Source organism: Salvelinus sp. IW2-2015, linkage group LG32 (genome assembly GCF_002910315.2).
Source record: "Salvelinus sp. IW2-2015 linkage group LG32, ASM291031v2, whole genome shotgun sequence".
Lineage (NCBI taxonomy): Eukaryota > Metazoa > Chordata > Actinopteri > Salmoniformes > Salmonidae > Salvelinus > Salvelinus sp. IW2-2015.
The window spans coordinates 36,017,015-36,041,387 of NC_036871.1; the positions used below are offsets into that span (position 1 = coordinate 36,017,015).

The 24,373-nt window shown below is 44.0% G+C and overlaps 1 protein-coding gene across 1 annotated transcript in view; it reads right to left on the bottom strand.

Moving 5' to 3' along the window:
- The window catches only part of LOC111956450 (transcriptional repressor p66 alpha), a 9,837-nt gene extending 2,318 nt beyond the window's left edge, over positions 1-7,519 (bottom strand). Inside the window, exons 1-6 of the mRNA XM_070436584.1 lie at positions 6,954-7,519; positions 5,490-5,637; positions 3,478-3,555; positions 3,251-3,379; positions 2,720-2,935; positions 185-440 (exon numbers count right to left, since the gene is read on the bottom strand). Coding sequence (XP_070292685.1) covers positions 185-440; positions 2,720-2,935; positions 3,251-3,379; positions 3,478-3,555; positions 5,490-5,637; positions 6,954-7,519 — 1,393 coding nt within the window. The remainder of the gene's footprint in view (positions 1-184; positions 441-2,719; positions 2,936-3,250; positions 3,380-3,477; positions 3,556-5,489; positions 5,638-6,953) is intronic.
- Positions 7,520-24,373: the final 16,854 nt, after the last annotated feature.

A 24,373-nucleotide genomic window follows, 5' to 3' on the forward strand; every position in this document is an offset into this window, starting at 1 on the left:
CAGTGTAGCGCACTTGTTTATCAACAGTGTAGTGCGCTTGTTTATAAACAGTGTAGCGCGCTTGTTTATAAACAGTGTAGCGCGCTTGTTTATAACAGTGAGTATGGGGTGGGGCAGAGGAAAGGGTTGGGAAACCCTGGTATTGGGTAATTTAGAGTTAATACCAGCGTAATAGGTACTGTACCTCTCATCATGGAGTCCAGCAGGTTCTGCACCACGTCCTCCAGGCCCACTAGGTAGATGAACTCGTTGTTGGCTGCCGAGGGCAGGAAGTTGAGCTCTGGGGCGGGAGGCTTGGGAGGAGGAATCTCCAGAAGGGTCTTTTCCAGCTGCTTACGCAGGGCTAGCTTAGCCGCAGCCTGACGGGCGGCAGGAGAGTCGTTCACGTTGTTTCCAGACTGGGAAGAGATAGAAGAACCCTTCATGTTGGTTGGAGAGGCCTGGGAGAGAGTGGGATGAGGACCGGATGAGAGGGAGAAGGAAGGAGGGATAGACAAATAAAGGAGACAAGTGGGGAAAGAAGGTATCCAGGTGAGGTTTGAGGTCAATATTTTTTTTTTTTTTAAAGACAGATCAAATTAATCAAAACTGTTGTAAATTCAGGTCTATTCTCTAGAGGAAAGTTAGCTAAGCTTGAGCGGTTCAATATACCCAAAGTGTGAATGCAATTGGATTGAACAAATCAAATCTGCAAGTCTCAATTGCACCACTCTATGATTCACTAGCCTAGAGGGGAGAACCTCATCTCTACTTGCCATTTTCAAACTATATCAAGTGCAAGGCTGCCTCATGGGCATCAGCTGATCGCAACGATAATATGAAAACAATCATGCATTTAATCTCATCAACAATATCTGTTTTATCATGCACATTCAATGCACTTATCGTCAAATAATGACTACTACTACTACTGGCTTCATATCCAAACTTCAAAAAATTATTGCTAATTGCCAAAATGATGTAACTAATTATTTAATTTAGTACTTTGGTCCTCCATAATAAAAAAATCACTGCTTCTCAGAGTCTGAACCATCCCCCTGGCAAAGCCTTTAAAGGCAAAATACTGGTTTTCCTGTGTTTCGTATCATTTTTGTATAACAACTGATYAAACTAACACTGTACAAATTCAAGACTATTTAATCAGTGTTATTTCCTAATAGTTGCTGGTTGAAAATACAATCTACACAGGATATTCTAATCATCAGGTTTTGCATGGGTGTAGTTTTGGCTTGCCTGGTGACATCATCAGGCTCTATAAATTAACAAAGTGGCGGCAGTTCTGGATTTCATGGAGATTTCGGTGCCAGTGTAGGATTTTATTCAGTAATGCCAAGAGCATGCAGAACCCCCTACTGGCGAACAAGTAAGTAAAAACTCAGTAGGTTTCATGATTCTACAAGCCTCTCATTCACCATAGGGGCTTATTGTAGCTGTCATTTGTGACAGACTAAAAAAAAAAAAAAAAAAGTGTCCACTTGTGATATCTAAGTATACAAATAAGATTATTTATTGATAGCTTTGAAAATAGTTCTAATTGTGGCCACAAACAGACTAGATTCTGAACAACTCTTTGCGGAATGCTCTCGGCTTGACAACCGCGAGAGAAATTAGCACAATATGCACGCTGCAGCAGCCACCCAAACCAATCGTTCTCCAGTTTAAGTGTTGAGTAGAGGCATGTGTTTGTTTTGGTTCTACAAAGCTGTGTTCATCGATAACATTCAATAATCAATTAATTGCATTAACCCTGGTCATCAAATTCATTATAATGTGAGCACATAAGCTATATAAAAAATTATATTTGTGTTTGTGGATGAATTGACTTTTGCTAGATGCCTTTCATGATGGTTTAGCGCTGAAAACCATTATGCTACGTTTTTGCCAATTGAAGACCATTCAAAAAAGCAGACAAAAATTCTAAAACTATAAGGCTACCTGCCGTGTCACGTGAATAGTGTATAACAGCTCATTTCAGGTTACATATCCCTCCCATCAGGTCCCTCCTTGCTGGTGGATTGATCCACACCACAGATAAAAGAGGAAACCCAGATACTTCACAGGGGGTATAAATCTGAAGAATCCATTTAGAACCCACTCACCACCAAATATGGTGATGAAGGGAAGTCCATTGGCGGGCAGAGGGAGGAGATGGAGCTAGATGAAACCGAGCCGACATTCTGCTGATTTTCTCATCGATGAAAAATCAGATCTCAATAGTTTTCTGTTCCCAAAAGTAGAATATTTTACGAACGAAGTGCACTAAGTTTTGTAGACTTGACTCTTTGCCAGAGTTGAAAAACAATGGGTGTTGTTTAGAAGCAGTGCAAGGCCAAATTGAGTTTTTGCACACGTAAAAAGTAGACGTTCCCTGATGAAAATATGCAATTAAATGCTAAGATGCACCAATGGGATTGAGCTTGCAGGTGCTTGGCTCTGCCCATCTCCTTGCTTGTTCTGCCCACTGTGCTTCATTTGCTKCCATTGGAAAAGACACAGATGAACTATCTTGYGTTAATTCTATAATCTTTGTCCACACTGTGGTTTTTGCACCGCTTTGGTGCTCTCCCCCTCACATCTCAGACCAATCCAAGACATTCATAGCCAAATTCTTGCTTGAGAAATAGTTTTACTTTTAACCATTTTAATGGAAAACTATTGCAGTAAGCGACTTAATTGTTACCCAGAAATGATTTGTTATCGAGATAAACCTCTGACCCACTTGTGAGATGTTAACCAGCAGGCTGGCATTGTTGACGTTGCCCACCCTGATGAGGCCTGACTGCATGAGGCCTCTCTGGGCCTGAGAGCCGGGTACGTTGGCCCTGGGGGCCAGCAGCAGAGGAGGGGGGCCAGAGCTCCCTGAGCCAGACCCTGACAGCTGCTGTTGCTGCTGCTGCCGGAGAGACTGGATCTGCTGGGGAGACACAGCGATTGGCTACCCGGGACACATGACACATGGGGGACAGGGGAGTGAGTGGACAGAGGAGAAGAGGGACAGGGCAGGGATAGAGGGGGCAAACATAGGTCAGACAGAGGACATATAGGAAAGGGCAAGGGACAGTCAACAGAGGACAGAACAGTTATAGAGACAAAGCAGTGATATGTGGGGGAGTGTGGAGAGATAGGGAGGGAATGAGAGAGAGAGAAAAAAGAAAACAGGTGAGCATAGTCTAAGACACAAAACTCTGTCATTTGGAGTATTGATATCAGCTGATGACCTGTTTGGCAGGTAGATTGTGGCGTGTCTTACCTGTGCCCCTCTAACCAGAGGTGGCATGATGATCTGGGAGTTGTGGGAGCCATGTTTGGAGGAGATCTGCTGCCCGCCCCTCACCAGAGGAGGTGGAATGACTGTGCCTGAACTCCTACCTGACACCACCTGGGGATCAAATTAAACGATGCAATAAACAGAAACGTGGTTAACATGATAAACTTGTGTGTGAATTAAAGCTTGTTTGTGTGAGACAGGTGACTGACCTGCTGGGAGCCTTTGCTGGCTGCGATGGATCCCCGGATCAGAGATGGAGGAGCCGCAGAACCCGACAATCCTGAGGGCTGTGGAACAAGACAGAGATGGACAGAATGAGCTGTTTGTGTGTGTGGGTTTGTCTGTATCAGAGTGTCTGTCAATTTGTAAGTGTGCAGAGGTATGGATCTGGGTGAAATGTATTTCTGTGTTGTGCCTGTGTCTGGCTTGTGTCTGTATTGTGTGTGTGGTGTGGTGTGTGTGTGTGTGTGTGTGTGTGTGTGTGTGTGTGTGTGTGTGTGTGTGTGTGGTGTGTGTGTTTTGAGAGAGAGAGACTGGGACCTGAACTCCAATCTTCCGCTCTGGGAAACACAAATTCCCTCCTGGGCGTAGGGTATAAACATCGTGATTTAAGTGGCAGCCAGGTGCCACCTATCACGAAAGAGTGAGTCCCAGCTACCTTGGGCATGCAATGCTGTCCATACCTTCTGCAACACTCCTTCTGTGTCTGGCTCTGGCGTAGGTTTCTTCAGCAGCACCAGACTTTGGCCTCCTCCACACCTCAGCTCCTCCTTCAACTGTTTTGATGATGCGATCCCTCCCTCTGGCCTTGCTCTGTCTTACACAGACAAAGACAAAAAGACCAGTTAGACCAAAGAGAGAAAAGCCGTACAGCACAAAGAGAGAAGCCCGGTACAGCATAAAGAGAGAAAGCACCGGTACAGCATAAAGAGAGAAAGCCGGTACAGCACAAAGAGAGACAGACCGGTAAGCAAAAGAGAGAAGACCGGTACAGCATAAAGAAGAGACAGACCGGTACAGCATAAAGAGAGACAGACCGGTACAGCATAAAGAGAGAACAGACCGGTACAGCTAAAGAGAGACAGACCGGTACAGCATAAAGAGAGACAGACCGGTACAGCACAAAGAGAGACAGACCGGTACAGCACAGAGAGAAAGACCGGTACAGCATAAAGAGAGACAGGACCGGTACAGCTTAAAGAAAGACAGACCGGTACAGCACAAAGAGAGACAGACCGGTACAGCATAAAGAGAGACAGACCGGTACAGCTTAAAGAGAGACAGACCGGTACAGCACAAAGAGAAAGACCGGTACAGCATAAAGAGAGACAGACCGGTACAGCACAAAGAGAACAGACCGGTAACAGCACAAAGGAGAAAGACCGGTACAGCACAAAGAGAGAAAGACCGGTACAGCATAAAAGAGAGAAAGACCGGTACAGCATAAAGAGAGAAAGACCGGTACAGCACAAAGAGAGACAGACCGGTACAGCATAAGAGAGAAAAGACGGTACAGCACAAAGAGAGAAAGACCGGTACAGCACAAAGAGAGACAGACCGGTACAGCATAAAAAGAGACAGACGGTACAGCATAAAGAGAGACAGACCGGTACAGCACAAAGAGAGACAGACCGGTACAGCACAAAGAGAGAAAGACCGGTACAGCACAAAGAGAGAAAGACCGGTACAGCACAAAGAGAGAAAGACCGGTACAGCACAAAGAGAGACAGACCGGTACAGCATAAAGAGAGACAGACCGGTACAGCACAAAGAGAGACAGACCGGTACAGCACAAGAGAGAAAGACCGTACAGCACAAAAAGACAGACCGGTACAGCACAAAGAGAGACAGACCGGTACAGCACAAAGAGAGACAGACCGGTACAGCACAAGAGAGACAGACCGGTACAGCATAAAGAGAGAAAGACCGGTACAGCATAAAGAGAGAAAGACCGGTACAGCATAAAAGAGACAGAGCTTCAAGCCACAAAGCGTCTTCAGAGTGGAAGCGCTGATCTCGGATCTGTCTGTACGTACGATCTTATTCACGTACAATATAAACGTTGAAACTGATCCTAGATCAGCGCTCCTACTCAGAGACGCTTTGTGGATAAGGGCCCTGGGCACAAACTAGTTATGAGTGCTGATCTAGGATCAGAAGACCATAGAAAGAGACTGGTATGAGGAACATCATGGGAGGGTGGTATAGCTCTTTCACTAACCATGAGTAGGACTGTGTCCAGCTCCTTGAAGTGGTTCAAACCGTTCATCGGCGGACTGCAGGAGTCGTTATCTGACAGGACAATGACATCATCATCATCATCATCGTCATCATCTGGGGACGGGGGACCCGGCTCCCTCTTTATGGCGCTAATCGAAGGAGACGGAAGAAAAAAGGGGTTGATATTTACATTGAATTTAATCTGAAAAAGGTGGAGAGTAGTAACCCATGTTGTCCACAAGATGGTAACAAGAGTACATTCATAATAATATCTTCTATAGTTTCACTTCTCACGAAGTTGCACTTCAACAATAAGAGATATAGGTGGCACCTGGCTAGCCTCTTATAGGTGGCACCTGGCTAGCCTCTTATAGGTGGCACCTGGATAGGCTTTAGGTTTCTGTTTAAGCACTTTGTGACATCTGCTGATGTAAAAAGGGTTTTCTAAATATATTTGATTTGTTAAAGAACGAGGGAATATATTGAAGAGGGTACTATTTGGGTCAGTTCTCTTATCTACAGTGTCCACTATCAGACAACTGTCCCCAGAAATGGCCCCCTTCTTACCAGGAAACAGAAAGCTGTGTTGACATGATAAGGAGTAGGAGGAGACTGCATTATAAACTACTCACACCTAGACTAGTGGTGTCTCTATTGGAAGGCTACCAGTTTATATCTGTTGTATGTTAGACGTGTGTGGGCCAGTGGTTCAACACTAGTCTAACCACATTCTATTTGAGTTTCATTAGCATCAATGACATTTATTTTTTTGCTGTAGACTTGTATTGATATGAATTACCCAGTTGACAGTGTGACGTAGAGTAATTTACTAATTCCAGATTGTAAAGACAGATTGTAAATTCTCAAAAGTGGGCATTAATATAATGTTTAATGAATAAGGAGGGACAACCAGCCTCCTCCTCCTCAACACCTTGAGTGTCTCCTTCCTCAGGGCTTAGCAGCACCATCACCACTTCCTGTGGATTAATCACTCTTCCAAAGCAGGTCACATGACCCTCCACTCAGGCATCATCACGTAACCCTGCCCCCCTCCCCTCGCTGTTCCTTCCACAGTGGAAACCATGGCAACAGCCAGTTGGAACCGGTTTATGACACACAGGCTTCGTTCAGGGGAGTTTTAAGGGCTCTCCAGTGATTTCACAGTTTCTCACGTTCCAAAAATGAAACAGCACAAAGTACATAAAGAGCTATGCAAACAAAGCTCCGCCCCCTTCCCCACAAAAAAGGTACAAAATAATCATGTTTATTTAATTGATCTCCCCCTTGCCCACACCAAACAGATTTAAGACTTCTGTCAGAACCAAATTATAAAACGTTTTGTTTATTGGGGAAAACTGATCTGAAGTCAGTTTCAAATGGTATAGAGTAAATACTACTACTAGTACTAGAGTAAAAGGAGCTGATCTCACATCAGCTTTTAAGCAAATAAATACAGTGTTCTCACCCTCTAGAGGTGCTCATGTCCAGAGCCTGCTCTCCTGTCTGGACCTCCACTTTAATGGTAGCCTTCACCTCCGTTGACGTCATCATGCTACTGGCCACCTTTGGTTCTGACAGCACAGTCCGGTTCTGCCCATCTAGATGCATCTCACTCTTCACCTTTACCTGGTCGCCGCGGTTATTCCGCTCAGTCRGGTTCTCTAAGCTCTGTTCTGACTGTTTCGGGGCCCGGTCCTGCTCTTGCTCTTGCTCTTGCGCCGGGTGTGATGGTAACACTAACGGTAATGTTAATCGGGGTAGTTCTGGTTCCATTGCCTTCTCAGGCTGGACCACAGGCTTGACCAGAGGTTTAACCAGGTCCTGGTCATCCTTTGTTGTTTCGGGTTGTGGTTCTGGTTGTGGTTTATTTGGGCTCTCATGATCCTGGTCCGGATCTCCAGTCTCGGCCCCGTCTAGTTTGAGCTTTTTGCTGTCAGACTGAGTGGGAGGTGCTTCAGAATCATGGGGTGAGATTTCCCTCCCCAGCGCCCTCTTCTGGCTGCGTGTCTGACGAACAGCCTCCTCAGACATCCCCCTACAAAGATAAGGAGAGAAGAAGACTTGGTCAGCCATTCACTGGAATAGACAAAGCTGACATCAATAGATAGTCAAGCAGAATATAGCCTTGGACTAGGGTGGCTATAGCTGACCTCAAATCAGTTGTAAAACATAAAGTGTATAGACCTTGGACAGGCATCGCTGACCCTGAAGCAGTTATTGAGGACAGAGACAAAACATTAACTCCAGATTCGGTCCCTCTCTATGAAGCTAGGTGGGCAACAGATGTTGTCCTGTGGGACAGAATGGAGTAGGAGACTTACAGTACTTAGCTAGTTCTCTCTACTGTCGGTGTCTGTGTCACTGCGACTGATGGCTAAGGGATTGGGATTGGGGGATGGAACACACATGACCACCTTAGTGCCAGCTACCCAGATGCTAGCTGCTCTTAATCCCTGCCTCCCGTTTACACACACACACTCGCGCACACAAAAACACACACATGGAGACCGTGATAGGGAGACAGAGACAACCAAGGAGTAGAGAGACTTGACCAGACAACACTAGACTGTTCGAGATGCTGCAAGACTAATCAAAGTCATACTGACAGACAGATAGTAAAGTGAGGAGTTGTGTTCTGTGTCATACATGCAGTAAACAAACAAATAGAACACTCAGGCCTCTCGTCTGCCCAGTGACGCACGGCAGGAAGCTACGACTTTGGAAAAAAACAACCACATTTACACTTTCACCAGGGGACACTTTTCAGCGATACACACAGCACTCACACATTGCCCTCTCCCCTTTCATTTTCTCAGAATAGTTATGTCCGCGAGTATGCAGCGCACACACACAACCACACTCATTACTGTAGTTGGACTACTCACACACATCTCATCTGATAAAAGAAAGCTGACAATTTTTTTTTTTTTTACCCATCTGACATCACTAAGGCACATATGACCCTTCCCAGGATTCATTGGGACACACAAAGCACTTTTCCTAAGAACCCGTTTAAACCGGTTGGCAAGTGTGTGTGTGTGGTTGAGAGAGAGGCTGAAGCAGGTTAACCCTTTGAGGCCCGGAATGGAAACTCCGCTCCTACACTGACAGATTCTTATTTGAGACGGTTGATTTGATTTCAAAAAAGCTTATGACTCAATTTGGCATGAGGGTCTGCTATACAAATTAATGGAAAGCGGTGTTCGGGGGAAAACAATACTGGACTGACGATATTATAAAAATCAACAAGTGTGCGGTTAAAACTGCCAAAAAAAACACATCTCTTCCCACAGGGCAGTGGAGTGAGATAGGGATGCAGCTTGAGCCCCACCCTCTTCAACATACAGTGCATTTGGAAAGTATTCAGACCCCCTGACTTTTCCCACATTTTCTTACGTTACAGCCTTATTCTAAAATCTTTTTTGTTCCCCCCACTCAATCTACACACAATGCCCCATATTGACAAACCAAAAACTGTTTTTTGGCAGTGATTACAGCCTCGAGTCTTCTTGGGTATGACGCTACGAGCTTAAAACACCTGTATTTGGGGAGTTTTTCCCATTATTCTCTGCAGATTCTCTCAAGCTCTGTCAGGTTGGATGGGGAGCATCACTGCGCAGCTATTTTCAGGTCTCTCCAGAGATGTTTGATCAGGTTCAAGTCCAGGCTCTGGCTGGGCCACTCAAGGACATTCAGAGACTTGTCCCGAAGCCACTCCTGCATTGTCTTGGCTGTGTGCTTAGGGTTGTTGTCCTGATGGAAGGTGAACCGTCGCCCCAGTCTGAGGTCCGGAGCGCTCTGGAGCAGGTTTTCATCAAGGATCTCTCTGTATTTTGCTCTCTTCACCTTTCCCTCGATCCTGTCTAGTCTCCCAGTCCCTGCCACTGAAAAACATCCCCACAGCATGATGCTGCCACCATGCTTCACCGTAGGGATGGTGCAAGGTTTCCTCCAGAAGTGACACTTGGCATTCAGGCCAAAGATTTTAATCTTGGTTTCATCAGACCAGAGAATCTTGTTTCTCATGGTCTGAGAGTCCTTCAGATGCCTTTTGGCAAACTCCAAGCGGGCTGTCATGTTCCATTTACTGAGGAGTGGCTTCCGTCTGGCCACTCTACCATAAAGGCCTGATTAGTAGTGCTGCAGAGATGGGAGAACCTTCCAGAAGGACAACCATCTCCACAGAGGAACTCTGGAGAGCTGTCAGAGTGACCATCGGGTTCTTAGTCACCTCCCCGACCAAGGCCCTTCTCCCCCGACTGCTCAGTTTGGCCGGGCAGCCAGCACTTGGAAGAGTCTTGATGGTTCCAAACTTCTTCCATTTAAGAATGATGGAGGCCWCTGTGTTCTTGGGGACCTTCAATGCTGCAGACATTTTTTTAGTACCCTTCCTCAGATCTGTGCCTCGACACAATCCTGTCTCAGAGCTCTACAGACAATTCCTTCGACCTCATGGCTTTGTTTTTGCTCTGACATGAACTGTCAACTGCGGGACCTTATATAGACAGGTGTCCCTTTCCAAATCATGCCCAATCAATTGAATTTACCACAGGTGGACTCCAATCAAGTTGTCGACCCAGCTCAAGAATGATCAATGGAAACAGGATGCACCAGAGCTCAATTGTTTATCTCTTAGCAAAGGGTCTGAATAGTTCTGTAAATATGGTATTTCTGGTTTTTATTTTTAATCCATTGGTTTTCGCTTTGTCATTATGGGGTATTGTGTGTAGATTGATAAGGAAAAAATTAATTCAACCCATTTTAGAATAAGGCTGTAACGTAATAAAATGTGGAAATGGGAAAGGGGTCTGAATCCTTTCCGATTGCACTGTATATATCAACGAATTGGCGAGGGCACTAGAACAGTCTGCAGCACCCAGCCTCACCCTACTACAATCAGAAGTCAAATGTCTACTGTTTACTGATGATCTGATGTTTCTGGACTCCAGAGTGGCGCAGCGGTCTAAGGCACTGCATCTCAGTGATAGAGGCATCACTACAGACCCTGGTTTGATCCCGGGCTGTATCACAACCGGCGGTGATCGGGAGTCCCATAGAGCGGCGCACAATTGGCCCAGTAGTCGTCCGGTTTAGGGGAGGGTTTGGCCGGGGTAGTCCGTCATTGTAAAATAAGAATATGTTCTTAACTGACTTGCCTAGTTAAATAAAGGTTAAAACAAATACAAGGAGGGCCTACAGCAGCACCTAGATCTTCTGCACAGATTCTGTCAGACCTGGGCCCTGACAGTAAATCTCACTAATACAAAAAGAATGGCGTTCCTTAAAAGGTACAGTTGCCAGGACCCCAAATACAAATTCCATCAAGACACCTTTGCCCTGGAGCACACAAAAGAACTATACATACCTCTGRCTAAACATCAGCACTACAGGTAACTTCTACAAAGCTGTGAATGATCTGAGAGACAAGGCAAGAAGGGCCTARGCCATCAAAAGGAACATAWAATTCAACATCCCATTAGGATCTGGCTACAAATTCTTGAATCAGTTACAGAACCTATTTCCTTCATGGTTGTGAGGTCTGGGGTCCGCTCACCAACCAAGAAATCACAAAATGGGACAAACACCAAATTGAGACCGCATGCAGAATTCTGKAAAAACATCGTCCGTGTACAACGTAAAACACCAAATAATGCACGCAGAGCAGAATCAGGCSGATACCCGCTAATTATCAAAATTCAGAAAATAGACSTTAAATTCTACAACCACCTAAAAGGAAGCAAGTCCCAAACCTTCCATAACAAAGCCCTCACCTACAGAAAGATTAACCTAGAGAAGAGTCCCCTAAGCCAGCTGGTCCTGGGGCTCTGTTCACAAACAGACCCCACAGATCCCCAAAACAGCAACACAATTAGACCKACCTAAAACATGAGAAAACTAAAAGATAATTACTTGACACATTGGAAAGAATGAACAAAAAATACAGAGCAAACTAGAATGCTATTTGGCCCTAAACAGAGAGTACACAGTGGCAGAATACCTGAACATTGTGACTGACCCAAAATTAAGGAAAGCTTTGACTATGTAAAGTCTCAGTGAGCATAGCCTTGCTATTGAGAGAGGCCGCCGTAGACAGACCTGTCTCTCAAGAGAAGACAGGCTATGTGCACACTGCCCACATAATGAGATGGAAACTGAGCTGCACTTCCTAACCTCCTGCCAAATGTATGACCATATTAGAGACACATACTTCCCTCAGATTACACAGATCCACAAAGAACTCAAAAACAAACCCAATTTTGATAAACTCCCATATCTACTGGGTGATATAACACAGTGTGCCATTACAGCAGCAATATGTGTGACCTGTTGCCACAAGAAAAGGACAACCAGTGAAGAACAAACACCATAGTAAATACAACCCATATTTATGTTTATTTATTTTCCCTTTTGTACTTTCACTAATTGCACATCGTTATAACACTGTAAATAGCCATAATATTATTTTTTAAATGTCTATATTCCTTTGGAACTTTTGTGAGTGAAATGTTTACTGTTCATTTTTTATTATCCATTTCACTTTCTTTGGCAATGTAAACATCTGCCATTAAAGCCCTTTGAATTGAATGGATCGGGGGGGGGGGAATTCCAAACCATCCGGAAGATGAAATAATAAAAAAGAGAGGGAGGAATGAAAACACTCAACATACTGATGCATACTCATGTCTGCTGTCACCATGACAACTCTGCACAGAACTTGTCTGTAGGCACTGACTAGGTAGTAGGGCCTACAAGGCACAGATCTAGGACCAGCTCACCCTCCCCAAATCCTAAACTCATCTATTAGGGCCGAAACCGCTAAACTGACTTCAGATTGGTGTCTGGAGGAGACGCCATCCTATTCTTACTGTGCAGTGTCACGGTCTACAGTGTAGTGGATGTTAACCCTATGAGCAGCAGGTCCAAGGGTAGTTCAGCTTTTTAACAGGAAAGGTCAGGATCTAAATGACTTAATGGCTGACATGTATCAGGTTACATCTCCATGGCAGCTCACACGCACACCTCTCTCTAACGCATACACACAAAAATCTACCGAGATGACTAGTCTGTGACTTATATCCGTAAGGGACAATGTATTGATAGATCAGTGTTTCCCAAACTCGGTCCTGGGCACCCAAAGGGGTGCATGWTTTGGTTTTTGCCCAAGCACTAAATAGCTGATTAAAATAATCAAACCTTGGTTATTTTGAATTGAACCCCCTTGGGGTCCCGAGGACAGGGTTAGGGAAACACCGATAGATCCATCTACCAGCAAGCTCTCCCTCTTTGCCACACACAGGAAAGGCCTATATTGGCATGATCTGAAAATCTCACCATACTGTATCTCCTCTACTCACTAAAAAGTGTGTGTGTGTGTCCAGGCAGTATATATAGCTTGTGATGTAACGCCTGCCCAAACAGGGCATTACCATGGCACTGGGTGTACGTTTACATATCAGCATAGAGACACACCATTCTGACTCTGAATGGGATTTAGCCCAAAAAGAATATAACCATGACAACAAACTGACAAGTAAGCAAGTAGCCTTACCTATGGAATGCTCTCCGTCTCACCAGGAGGCATTTTCTAAATGATACCAACTATGATCGACTTCATCATTGTCACCACCACCACCACCATCACAGACCTTAACCATCTGGAAGTCTACAGCTGGTTCTTTCATACAACAGTCATCAGCCAAAAACACACTATCAGGCCGCTGCACAGCCACTACCGGTCAATAGGAACCGTGTCTAAGTCTGCAACCCTGCATCTGTTTGTTTTGTGTTTTTTCTGTCCTTTGTCTGTGCGACCTCATCCTTCCTTCCTGACCATACACTACTTTGTTTGCCCCACTGTTCATCCATTCTCTGTGTGTCCCTGTCAAACTAATTGTAAACAATATGTTTAGGTTGAAGATAAGATCAAACTTGCTTTACTTTATTGCATATCTTATTTTAAGGGTAGGCAACAACACATCTGCCACGCTGATCCTCAACACGGGGGCCCCTCAGGGGTGCGTGCTTAGTCCCCTCCTGTTCACCCATGACTGCATGGCCAATTACGACTCCAACACCATCATTAAGTTTGCCGACAACAACGCTGGTAGGCCTGATCACCGACAACGATGAGACAGCCTGTAGGGAGGAGGTCAGAGGCCTGGCAGTGTGGTGCCAGGACAACAACCTCTCCCTCAACATGATCAAGACAAAGGAGATGATCGTGGACTACAGGAAAAGGAGGGCCAAGCACGCCCACATTCTCATCAATGGGGCTGTAGTGGAGCAGGTTGAGTGCTTCAAGTTCCTTGGTGTCCACATCACCAACAAACTATCAAGGTCCAAACACACCAAGACAGTTGTGAAGAGGGCACGAAAATGCCTATTCCCCCTCAGGAGACTGAAAATATTTGGCATGGGTCCTCAGATCCTCAAAAYGTTCTACAGCTGCACCATGGAAAGCATCCTGACTGGTTGCATCAAGGCCTGGTATGGCAACTGCTCGGTCTCCGACCGCAAGGCACTACAGAGGGTAGTGCGTACGGCCCAGAACATCACTGGGGCCAAGCTTCCTGCCATCCAGGACCTCTATACCAGGCGGTGTCAGAGGAAGGCCCTAAAGATTGCCAAAGACTCCAGTCACCCTAGTCATAGACTGTTCTCTCTGGTACTGCACGGCAAGCGGTACCGGAGCGCCAAGTCTAGGTCCAAAAGGCTTCTTAACAGCTTCTACCCCCAAGCCATAAGACTGCTGAACAGCTAATCAAATGGCTACCCGGACTATTTGCATTGACCCCCCCCCCCTTTTTACTCTGCTGCTTCTCACTGTTTAATATCTATGCAAAGTTACTTTACCCTAACCTACATATTACCTCAATTACCTTGACTAACCTGTACCCCCGCACATTGACTCAGTACCCCCTGTATATAGCCTCGTTATTGTTAATTTATTTATATATATTTTTAAACATTTGTTTATTAAGTAAATATTTTCTAAATTCTTATTTTTTTTAACTCCATGGTTGTTTAATAAATGTATTGTATAGTGTGTGTGTGTGGCAGGCTTACAATGATGGCAAAACACAACATTTGAGAGTGTGCTGACCCTGGTGCTAGAGGGGGTACGCAGCTGTAGGTTGAATGTTTGAAGGGGTACGGGACTATAAAAAGTTTGGGAACCACTGCTCTAGATCAACGATGGGACTGGCTCAAGCCAAAATAAGGCTCTCCTAAAAACCATGTAATCTTTGAAGATAACAGACACACAGGGTGACAGACCCTTCTCTATGCATCAATACATGTSTAATCTGCTCTTTCAGACTAGATTATAGGCCTACATTAAGACAAAACAACATACGTTAATAACCCTGTCTTCCGCCTAAATAATATGGTCCCATACACATATTTAGCAAATGTTATTGCGTGTGTAGCGAAATGCCTGTGTTCCTAGCTCCAACAGTAATTAGTGTGAGTGGCAGTTCTTCCCAGGTTTAGCCATCCCTGTGTCTATGTGGAGTCAGGGCCGACATGTCCTTACATAGAGGAGCCAAAAAGCAGGCCTCTCACACCATAGGCTACACCCTGTTAGACACCACTTGTGTTAACCTATGACCCATGGCTTGTAGGACATAACAGGTGGTAAAAGTTCATAGAAGAGAGAGACAGAAAATGTGTAGTATTTCAATGAGCTGCTTGGATGAGCTTTGACGGGGCTACCTCTCTTGGATACTTGAACTTTCTACACCGATAGTTAGTGGCTGGGTTTTTTAGAACTGTGCAATTCAATGGTTTACTTTGGGCATCTGTTTGTATGCTGCAAACAAACTACAGAGAACTGGTCTAGAATTTGAATTGCTGGTATCAGCGCATTTGCRTAACAAAATTTACATAGGCTAACGGCTATTGAGTTCAGAACCAGTATCACACACACACAAGGATAAGTGTTTGTTTAGGCAATGTAATGAATGTCTGGGAGTGGGACACAGTAAAGTCAATGCCACTTTGAGCAGGGTTCCAAACACAGGGGTGCCAATGAGTGTAGCCTAGAGTGTCCCCTTGACACAAATAATGTCACCTCTATAACTGTTACAAACGTCAACAACATGGACAGCAGAACTCTCATGTTATTAAAAAATATTACCCATGGCCCTGCCCACTACCTTTAGGGCATCCTGAAGAGACAATATGTAATAGGAACCCTTGCTGTTGTTGAGGAAAGTTTGCATGACCACTTCACTGGTAACGACAGGAGACTGACTACAGGAGCCTGACGACAAACTGTCTCCATCATTCAGGATTGCTTTACACAGAAGATAATTCTCTCTTCAGTTTAGGCCTACAGGCGTAGCCACGGGACGATGTTTAGTAGGGATGCTCCAGTACCCCCCTTAAAAATCAGGGGTGCTGCGGGAAAGAATTGCAGTACCCCTGATTTTTAAGGGGGGTACTGGAGCATTCCTACTTCCCTCGGCTATGCCTACAGGTGGTTTGTTGGGGCGGCAGGTAGCCTAGTGGTTAGAGCGTTGGACTTGTAACCGAAAGGTTGCAAGATCAAATCTCCGAGCTGACGAGGTAAAAATCTGTCGTTCTGCCCCTGAACAAGGCAGTTGACCTAGGAAGTGTGGGTTGTCACTGAAAATAAGAATTTGTTCTTAACTGACTGGCCTAGTTAAATAAAGGTAAAATATATATATATTTTTAAAATTATACTCTTGCCGAGGGTTGACCGTTCGCAATATTACATATACCTAACGGCAGACTGGCCCCTTTTTTTGTACTAGGCAAGTCAGTTAAGAACACATTCTTATTTACGATGACGGCCTAGGAACAGTGCTTGTTCAGGGGCAGAATGACAGATTTTTACCTTGTCAGCTCGGGCATTCGATTTAGCAACCTTTCGGTTACTGGCCCAATGCTCTAACCACTAGGCTACCTGCCGCCCCTTGCATGAAATCACAGGAACAGACATTCTTGGAAATCAACATGAGTGAATTGTTTGGACCTGTTGCTCAACCCTATAAAGTGAATGTTAGGGATGCAATCACAAAGGCCAGGGAAGGGCTTACAAAGACTCTGCTCTGCCACTCTCCATCCAACTCTACATTACTATGTGGCCAGAATTTCTCACCGGCAATGTGAGGACACCTATAAGGTCCTCTTGACTAAGCGCACCCCCAAAGCAACCATGTGACATCACATTACAAAGAACATCCAAATCTATTGTTCTAATGAACAACTGATTGTCCTGTTCCAGAACTTTTATGTTTCTATTTTTTTGCCACACTAGAAGTCCTAACAGAAACCAGAGTTAGCACTAAATTGGCAGATAGCCTTATCATGCTAGCCATTTCCATAGGCTAAAATATGACCTTGTTGCGTACTACTTGGTTACACATAACTAGGGGTCAGAATTTCCTATGTCGTGATCTGACCAGGAAAAACTCAGGACCCAAGGAACCAGCATAGGTACCAGTCACTGACAACTGAACTCAACTCATTGATCCTGTAGCTACATGCAGTACAGCACAAAGTAACAGAGGCTGGCTCAGATACATTTGCAGGGCACTGCACCAGCCTATACATACCGCTAGGCTGGAGAAAAAGAGTGTGTAAATGTGTGTGCGTTCAGCTTTAAGAGGAGGAAGACCATGGTCGTCACACAGAAGTAGGAAGATTACCAGGGACTCTTAATCCGATACAGTAGAACCTCCATTAAAAACAATACAAATACCGAAAATGCAAACTCCCCCCTTAAAGACCAAACACAGCCCATGCTTTATTTTGACCGGCTTTTCGTAAGTCCACGGCTAAATGGAGGAAATAGCTGGCATGTTTATAAATCGCACAACCATGAAAATAAACTAGCTAGCTAGCATAATGCCAATTTATCATTAGCACTCGTGCTATCTTAGCTACCAGTCCAGATATTTGTTTGGCAACAAAGTGAAGCACAATACACGCACTTAACGAAACCGTAACTTGGTGCATTTAAATTGCTAGCAAATAATTAGCTTGCTACCTAAACTTTTTTMTTTTTACAAAAACAACAACAACCAGGTACTCGGACCTACAAGACAATGAAGTAACGTTAGCTGAGGCTAGCTTGCTTTTGGGGTGGGGAGAAGATGGCCAGCGGAAAATTATAACTCCAACACTAGCCAAATGTCTCAGCTACCTAGCTAATATATATATAAAATGTATTAGCTACATGTTTTAGTAGTTCGTGATTAGCTATCTTCGCATTGGCAAGCTACCTGGGTTGTCAAAAGGCTAACTAGCCAAGTGCTGCTCTAAAAATAATTCTAACTCCCAGTCCAACGACCAGACAAACACTCGACAATCCGATTCAGATTGACTGTCTCTGTTCGGTCGACTCAACTCAAATTATAGTTGTGAAGTGACATTATTAAAATACTAAATATCGTCTGACTATGTGTAGTCATAACAATAAAGTCTGGAGATGCGACTTCTATAAAACGTATGCACCGCCCTTCCCGTTCCCAACCGTAGCTTTTGCTCTGCGGAGAAGTGCTACTTTTCAACAGCCCATCAGCTTCTCTATCGTCACAGATAGGTGGAGGAAGAGGAGCTGGCTCGCGACAAGTCCGAATAAAAGGCTTTCCTCAATCCACTTCCACAAAAAACTTCGGGACACCTCAATCAACTTACTCGGTCGATTCGACAGCAATCCGTCGACTGTGGGTCGTCCAAGGTATTTAGGATGACAATCAGCTCCGATAATTCGATGTTATTTAAAAATCCAGGGGATACCCTCTTTTTTTCTGCCCTCCCCGCTACCGCCTCTGTTGCCAAATAATGCGCTTCTCAACACACATGGAGCCGCGGCGTCACCGCAGTGGGCATGCGCGCTTCAACACGCCAGGGGGACCAAGTGCACGTCTATAACCACTGGCCACCAAGGGGCAAAGCAGCACAACCATGCCACGGTCCCCTAGGTCTTGWGGTTGCTTCTTGCCTAAAATGCATGTAACAGCTGATCCAGGATCAGGATTAATTTTTAGCCTAGAGAGGACGAATAAGGAGAACGGATCCCAGATCAGTTGCCATAGACATGGGTCTGAGGCTGAACCCTATTCACATGCACAGTGGATATGGTGGATGTCATATATCTCCTTCTCTTTTCATAACAGGTCAGCAGACAATACAGAAGCAAAGTGTATCAACATCAGCAGTATCAATACCATGGTGAATATCCTACCTTTGGMCATTCATGATTGAGACCCCACACTTGGTAGAATGTTCGATTTCAGTCTTATAATCTAGTTCATCTCAATGATAAATGACCACAGCTCACCTAACCTGAGTTAAAAAAAAAAAAGTAATGCTCTGTGTGTGACGGAAGTGCGGAGATGTGGGTTCAAGTTGCCTCTACGAACAGATCCAGGATCAGCTTAGCTTACTTTACCCTGCCCCAATGTTAACCATACTGACCTTAGACCAGTGTCAACTTCATTGTACTCCAAGTACTCAGGTTGTGGGTAAGGGGGAGAAGTGGGGAGATGGATGCTCAAAAGAGCACGGGGACTGGGGGAGAGATACTCAAAAAGTGAATGCCCCTTTCAGCTAATTCTTATGCTGTTCTTCCCCAAAGACACAGAACGAGGTGCATGATGAAGTTGCCTCATACACTGATCTGAGGTCAGTTTTGTTTCCCCTCCCTAATGTTTAAGGTTAGTCAAGGTAGCCTTATCTTTGGCCCTAAATGACTTCATACATCATCACGCCACGTCTCGGTCATCTCTTCACAGGTTCCTGTGTCTGCTAGTGTCAGAGTAAAGCCCTGTTGCTTGTTAATCAGGCAGTGAATGGGTCCGTTTTCACTTTGCCTGGATGATTTCAGACCTGTCCACTCAACCAGCATTATACGCCCCGAGTCCAACACTAAATGTGGGATTCAGCTAGGGTTTTGATCGTTATTTGCTTAGTTAAACCTGGTGTTGTAGCATTAGAATAAAACAAAAGCCTGCATCCCCAACACTGCAGCCCCTTAGGACTAAGAGTGAAGACTAGGCTACTAATATAGAAGACTACTGAAGACAGTCAGGTTGCTTCATTGTTCTGGACTACTGCAGTCAGAGCATCTGACTAGTGACCCGTCCATCGCAGACTGAATACCACTCTCTTCACATAGCGTCTGGGTTCCTTTACCATTCTCAGCTCTCTTCTTGGCACTATCAAATCATGACTTTATATCCCATGCACTTGTACGTTTGTAAAAGTAATACAATGGAGGTTTTGTGCTTGTGATGTATTTTTGTTCATGTTATGGTCCCCTTACATTCCCTGACTCCATCTCGCTCTCTGACTCAGTCTCCCTGTTTTTTCTCTCTATTTACAGTAAGCATTGGTGAGAAAACAGACCATATTCCTTATGCATCTTTCATAAAGACGTGAACATATGAATGATCTCTGCTAAATATTCATCAACCACAACACATTGTGGCGATCAACCAATAAGAACCACGTCCTAATTTCAGATTCCCACAGCGTTTATTTTACTGTGGTATGGTCACGGACTGTGGCTTCTCCTCTCCCTGCATGAGGTAATGGCCGCCAGTAACATCATGACAGCTTCAACTTAATCCCCATTAAGTACTGTACAAAGCAGGAAGTAGCCGTCGCAGTCACGATCAGCCCCACTCACTATTTGGCAGGAAGTGCTAGGGCCTCCTCCTTCACATAGCTTTGCTAAGACACCTATTACCTAATAAGCATCAGTGGCTAGTATCACACTCACAGCAGTGCCTTGAAATCGCGCCCCCCTCCTCCCCCCTTTCCCATTCTTTCTCTCTCCAAGCTCATCTCTCTATCCTTTCACAAAACCATTGGAGGGTAATCATCTGCATTCATTATATTGAGATGAAGCAGATTGTGGGGGTATTGGTGGTTTTATCCTGCCCTTTCATTGGAGCGGTCTGAGGAGGTAGAAGTGGCCTCTACACTCTAACACAGGTTCAGTATTTTGTCACCTCCCTAAAGGTTAAGATTTAGATCAAGCGTTGGTTAATCTGATCCTAGACCTGCATTTAGGGGCAACTTTTACCTCAAGCTAGTCTACCTCAGGCTTCTACACTAGGCTCTGCAAATCAGACATAAAGACAAACATGTGACTAGTCTCTGGAGGACTGATCTCAGTAACTGTCTCACGTACGCTTGAGGTAGTATATGCCTGTAACTACAGATCTAGGATCAGATTATGCCACCACATCCCTAGCCTTTACCATTAGGGAGATTCAAATATCTGACCCTGTATCAGTGGTTAGGGGGAAACCTCTACTGACTTCCTTAATGTCCCTGTGGTAGAACAACTATGGGGTAAATCTCAAGAATCTTTCCTTGATTCGTGTCCTTGATTCCTTAAACTCTTTCTCAAAACAGGAAGGTCTGAGGGGAGGAACCTGTGTTTTGTGAAAGCCGATGAGGCATCGAGGACACTGGGAATCAAGGAAATATTTCATTTAGAATATTAACATGGAAACCTCCATAAAGGTTAAGAATATTAACATTGGTCTAGACAACTATTTTTTTTAGGGAACCTTTGGGTCAAAGTGTAATTCAAACATTGCTCAAGACACTACACAATCAGCCTTTTGGTAGAGCATGGCGCTTGCAACAGCAGGGTTGTGGGTTCGATTCCCACAGGGGACCAGTACAAAAATGTATGCACTCATTACTGTAAGTTGCTCTGGATAAGAGCGTATGCTAAATGACTAAAATCCAATGCAGAAACGATCCCCACACCCATTAACTGTATGCTCCCAARAACTCAAGTTTCATTCAAAGGGAAAACGTCTTCACACATCTTCCCACATACTGTATATTGAGGGCATAAATGTGCCTTCAAGCATAAACGTGAAAATAAGCATTTTGAGTGTCACATATCAAAATTGTCACATATGTGTGTGTTCCACGGGTTGAACAGAGCAGTTAGATGTTATGCATCAGTCAGGACCAATGCCCTGGACATGTAATTATGGCCTATTTCTCTGGTCTCAAATCAAAGTTGAAGATGATAACGTTTGTATGTTGAGTTGGAATGTTCAGATCAGCATAAAATACAGTTGATGCAAAAGATAACTGTCTATTTTGTTTTACAATTATTATAAAACATTTTTAAGTCTTGATGTGTTAAAAGATTTTTTTTATTTAAAAACACAAAACCAGAATTCTAAAATACTGTAATGAGCAGGGTAACCAACCTATGATATCCTTGTAGTATAACGTAGACTTGAAAATAAAAACGCAAGGCAGTCGTCGTAGCTCTAGCATTTTGTTTCACAACTGACCAAACCTAGCATTTACATGTTTAAATCATTCATAAGAAACATAAAAATACACATTGGGGGAAAAAAGTCACAAAACATTTATATTTTCTGTCATATCTATACAAAAACGTACCTGCAAAAATAAATAGTGAAACCGATATATGGTCAAACGTGGTATATAAATAGTCAAACTTTACAAAATCGAATAAATGGATTCATTTGTTAAAAATAAAGAGGGAAATATTTGCAACACATTATTGTTTATAAGGCTGCTAAACTAAGTCTGCATTGTGATACAATACAATGACAATCAAATATAATTACAGAGTAATTAAGAAGTGTGTTATTCTTGAAAAAGTTGGTGATAGATCTGATAGTTGACAAAACCTTACTTGTTAAACAGTTCTGTAAAATAATACAAGTACTGTAAAATAATACAAGTACTGTAAAATAATACAAGTGTTCTGCCATGTCACCAACAGGTTGCTCAAAAATGACTCTGCAGTGCCTCCCTCTGGTTGCACTTGGGACTGTAAGGTAGTTTTCAGGGGGACAACACTTTTTAGATGTCTAAAATACAGGGAGATTTACAAGGTAAATAACAAACAAACAGTAGAACAAAAGGGAAAATATGAGTAGGAATAACATACAGTGCATTCGGAAAGTATTCAGACCCCTTGACTTTTTCCACATTTTATTACGTTACAGCCTTACTCTAAAATCGCTGAGATCGAATTTTTTCCCCCCGCATCACAATATCCCATAATGACAAAGCCAAAACATTTTTTTTTWAATATTTTTGTTGAAGAACCTATGGCAGCGATTACAGCCTCGAGTCTTCTTGGATATGAAGCTACAAGCTTGGCACACCTGTATTTGGGGAGTTTCTCCCATTATTATCTGCAGATCCTCTCAAGCTCTGTCAGGTTGGATGGGAAGCATTGCTGCACAGCTATTTTCAGGTCTCTACAGAGATATTAGATCGAGTTCAAGTCCGGGCTCTGGCTGGGCCACTCAAGGACATTCAGACTTGTCCCGAAGCCACTCCTGCGTGGTCTTGGCTGTGTGCTTAGGGTCGTTGTCCTGATGGAAGGTGAACCTTCACTCCATTCTGAGGTGCTGCGCGCTCTGAAGCAGGTTTTCATCAAGCGTCTCTCTGTATTTTGCTCCGTTCATCTTTGCCTCGATCCTGACTAGTCTCCCAGTCCCTGCCGCTGAAAAACATCCCCACAGCACGATGATGCCACCACGCTTCACCGTAGGGATGGTGCCAGGTTTCATCCAGACGTGACGCTTGGCATTCAGGCCAAAGAGGTCAATCTTGGTTTCATAAGACCAGAGAATCTTGTGGGAACTCTGGGTTCTTGGTCACCTCCCTGACCAAAGCCCTTCTCCCCCGATTGCTCAGTTTGGTCAGGCGGCCAGCTCTAGGAAGAGTCTTGGTGGTTCCAAACTTCTTCCATCTAAGAATGGAGGAGGCCACTGTGTTCTTGGGGATCTTCAATGCTGAATACATTTTTTGGTACCCTTCCCCATATCTGTGCCTCGACACAATCCTGTCTCGGAGCTCTACAGACAATTCCGTCGATCTCATGGCTTGGTTTTTGCTCTGACATGCACTGTCAACTGCGGGACCTTATATAGACAGGTGTCCCTTTCCAAATCATGTCCAATCAATTGAATTTACCACAGGTGGACTCCAATCAAGTTGATGAAACATCTCAAGGACAATCAATGGAAACAGGATTCACCGAACTCAATTTCAATTCTCAAAGCAAAAGGTTTGCTGTTTTTTTATTTTTTATAAATTTGCTAAAGAATCTGAAAACCTGTTTTCACTTTGTCATTATGTGTAGATTGCTGAGGAAAAAATGAATTTAATCCATTTTAGAATAAGACTGGAACGTAACAAAATGTGGGAAAAAATCAAGGGGTCTGAATACTTTCCAAAGGCACTGTATCTAGATAAAATGTAGTTTTAGTTTTGTTACCGCCTACTGCAAAAAAAATGGGTGCAAACATTGCCTCCCAAAATTCAATTTGCCATTAAAAATTATTATTGACTTAAAAAATAAAATTATATTAATATATTCACCCAATCCAATGTCTTAACTTCCCACTCCAGGACCATTTTTAGGAGCTTGACAACAATGAAACTTGGGGAACAAAGTGTAGAACCTAACCATCATTTAAAGTTCTCTCTCATGTTGCTGCAGTGTCACAGAGATGGTCTTCTCTCTTCACTGGATTATTGTCCTGCCTTGAGTTCGGGGCACAACTCTGTGTGTGAAAACCTTCTATGGTACCTTAGTTGTCAGCAATTCAATGTCAACCACTCATACCGCCAGCTAGACCAAAAAGCTAGCTTCTACTCCAGGCTACTCATCACATGACATTTCAACTCTATAAGGTGCATAGTTTCATTATATGTACACCCTGCTAATGCAGTGCCCAGTGGCAGTCTCTCTGAGGTAGGTGTAAGCTCAGTTCTCTCTCATCTCACCACCTAAAGATATAAACACCTTTTGCGTGTCCCACCACCCTCCCACTAAAAAAGTCCTACCGTTGAAAGAACAAGTTAAGATCTTTAGAATTCTAGATA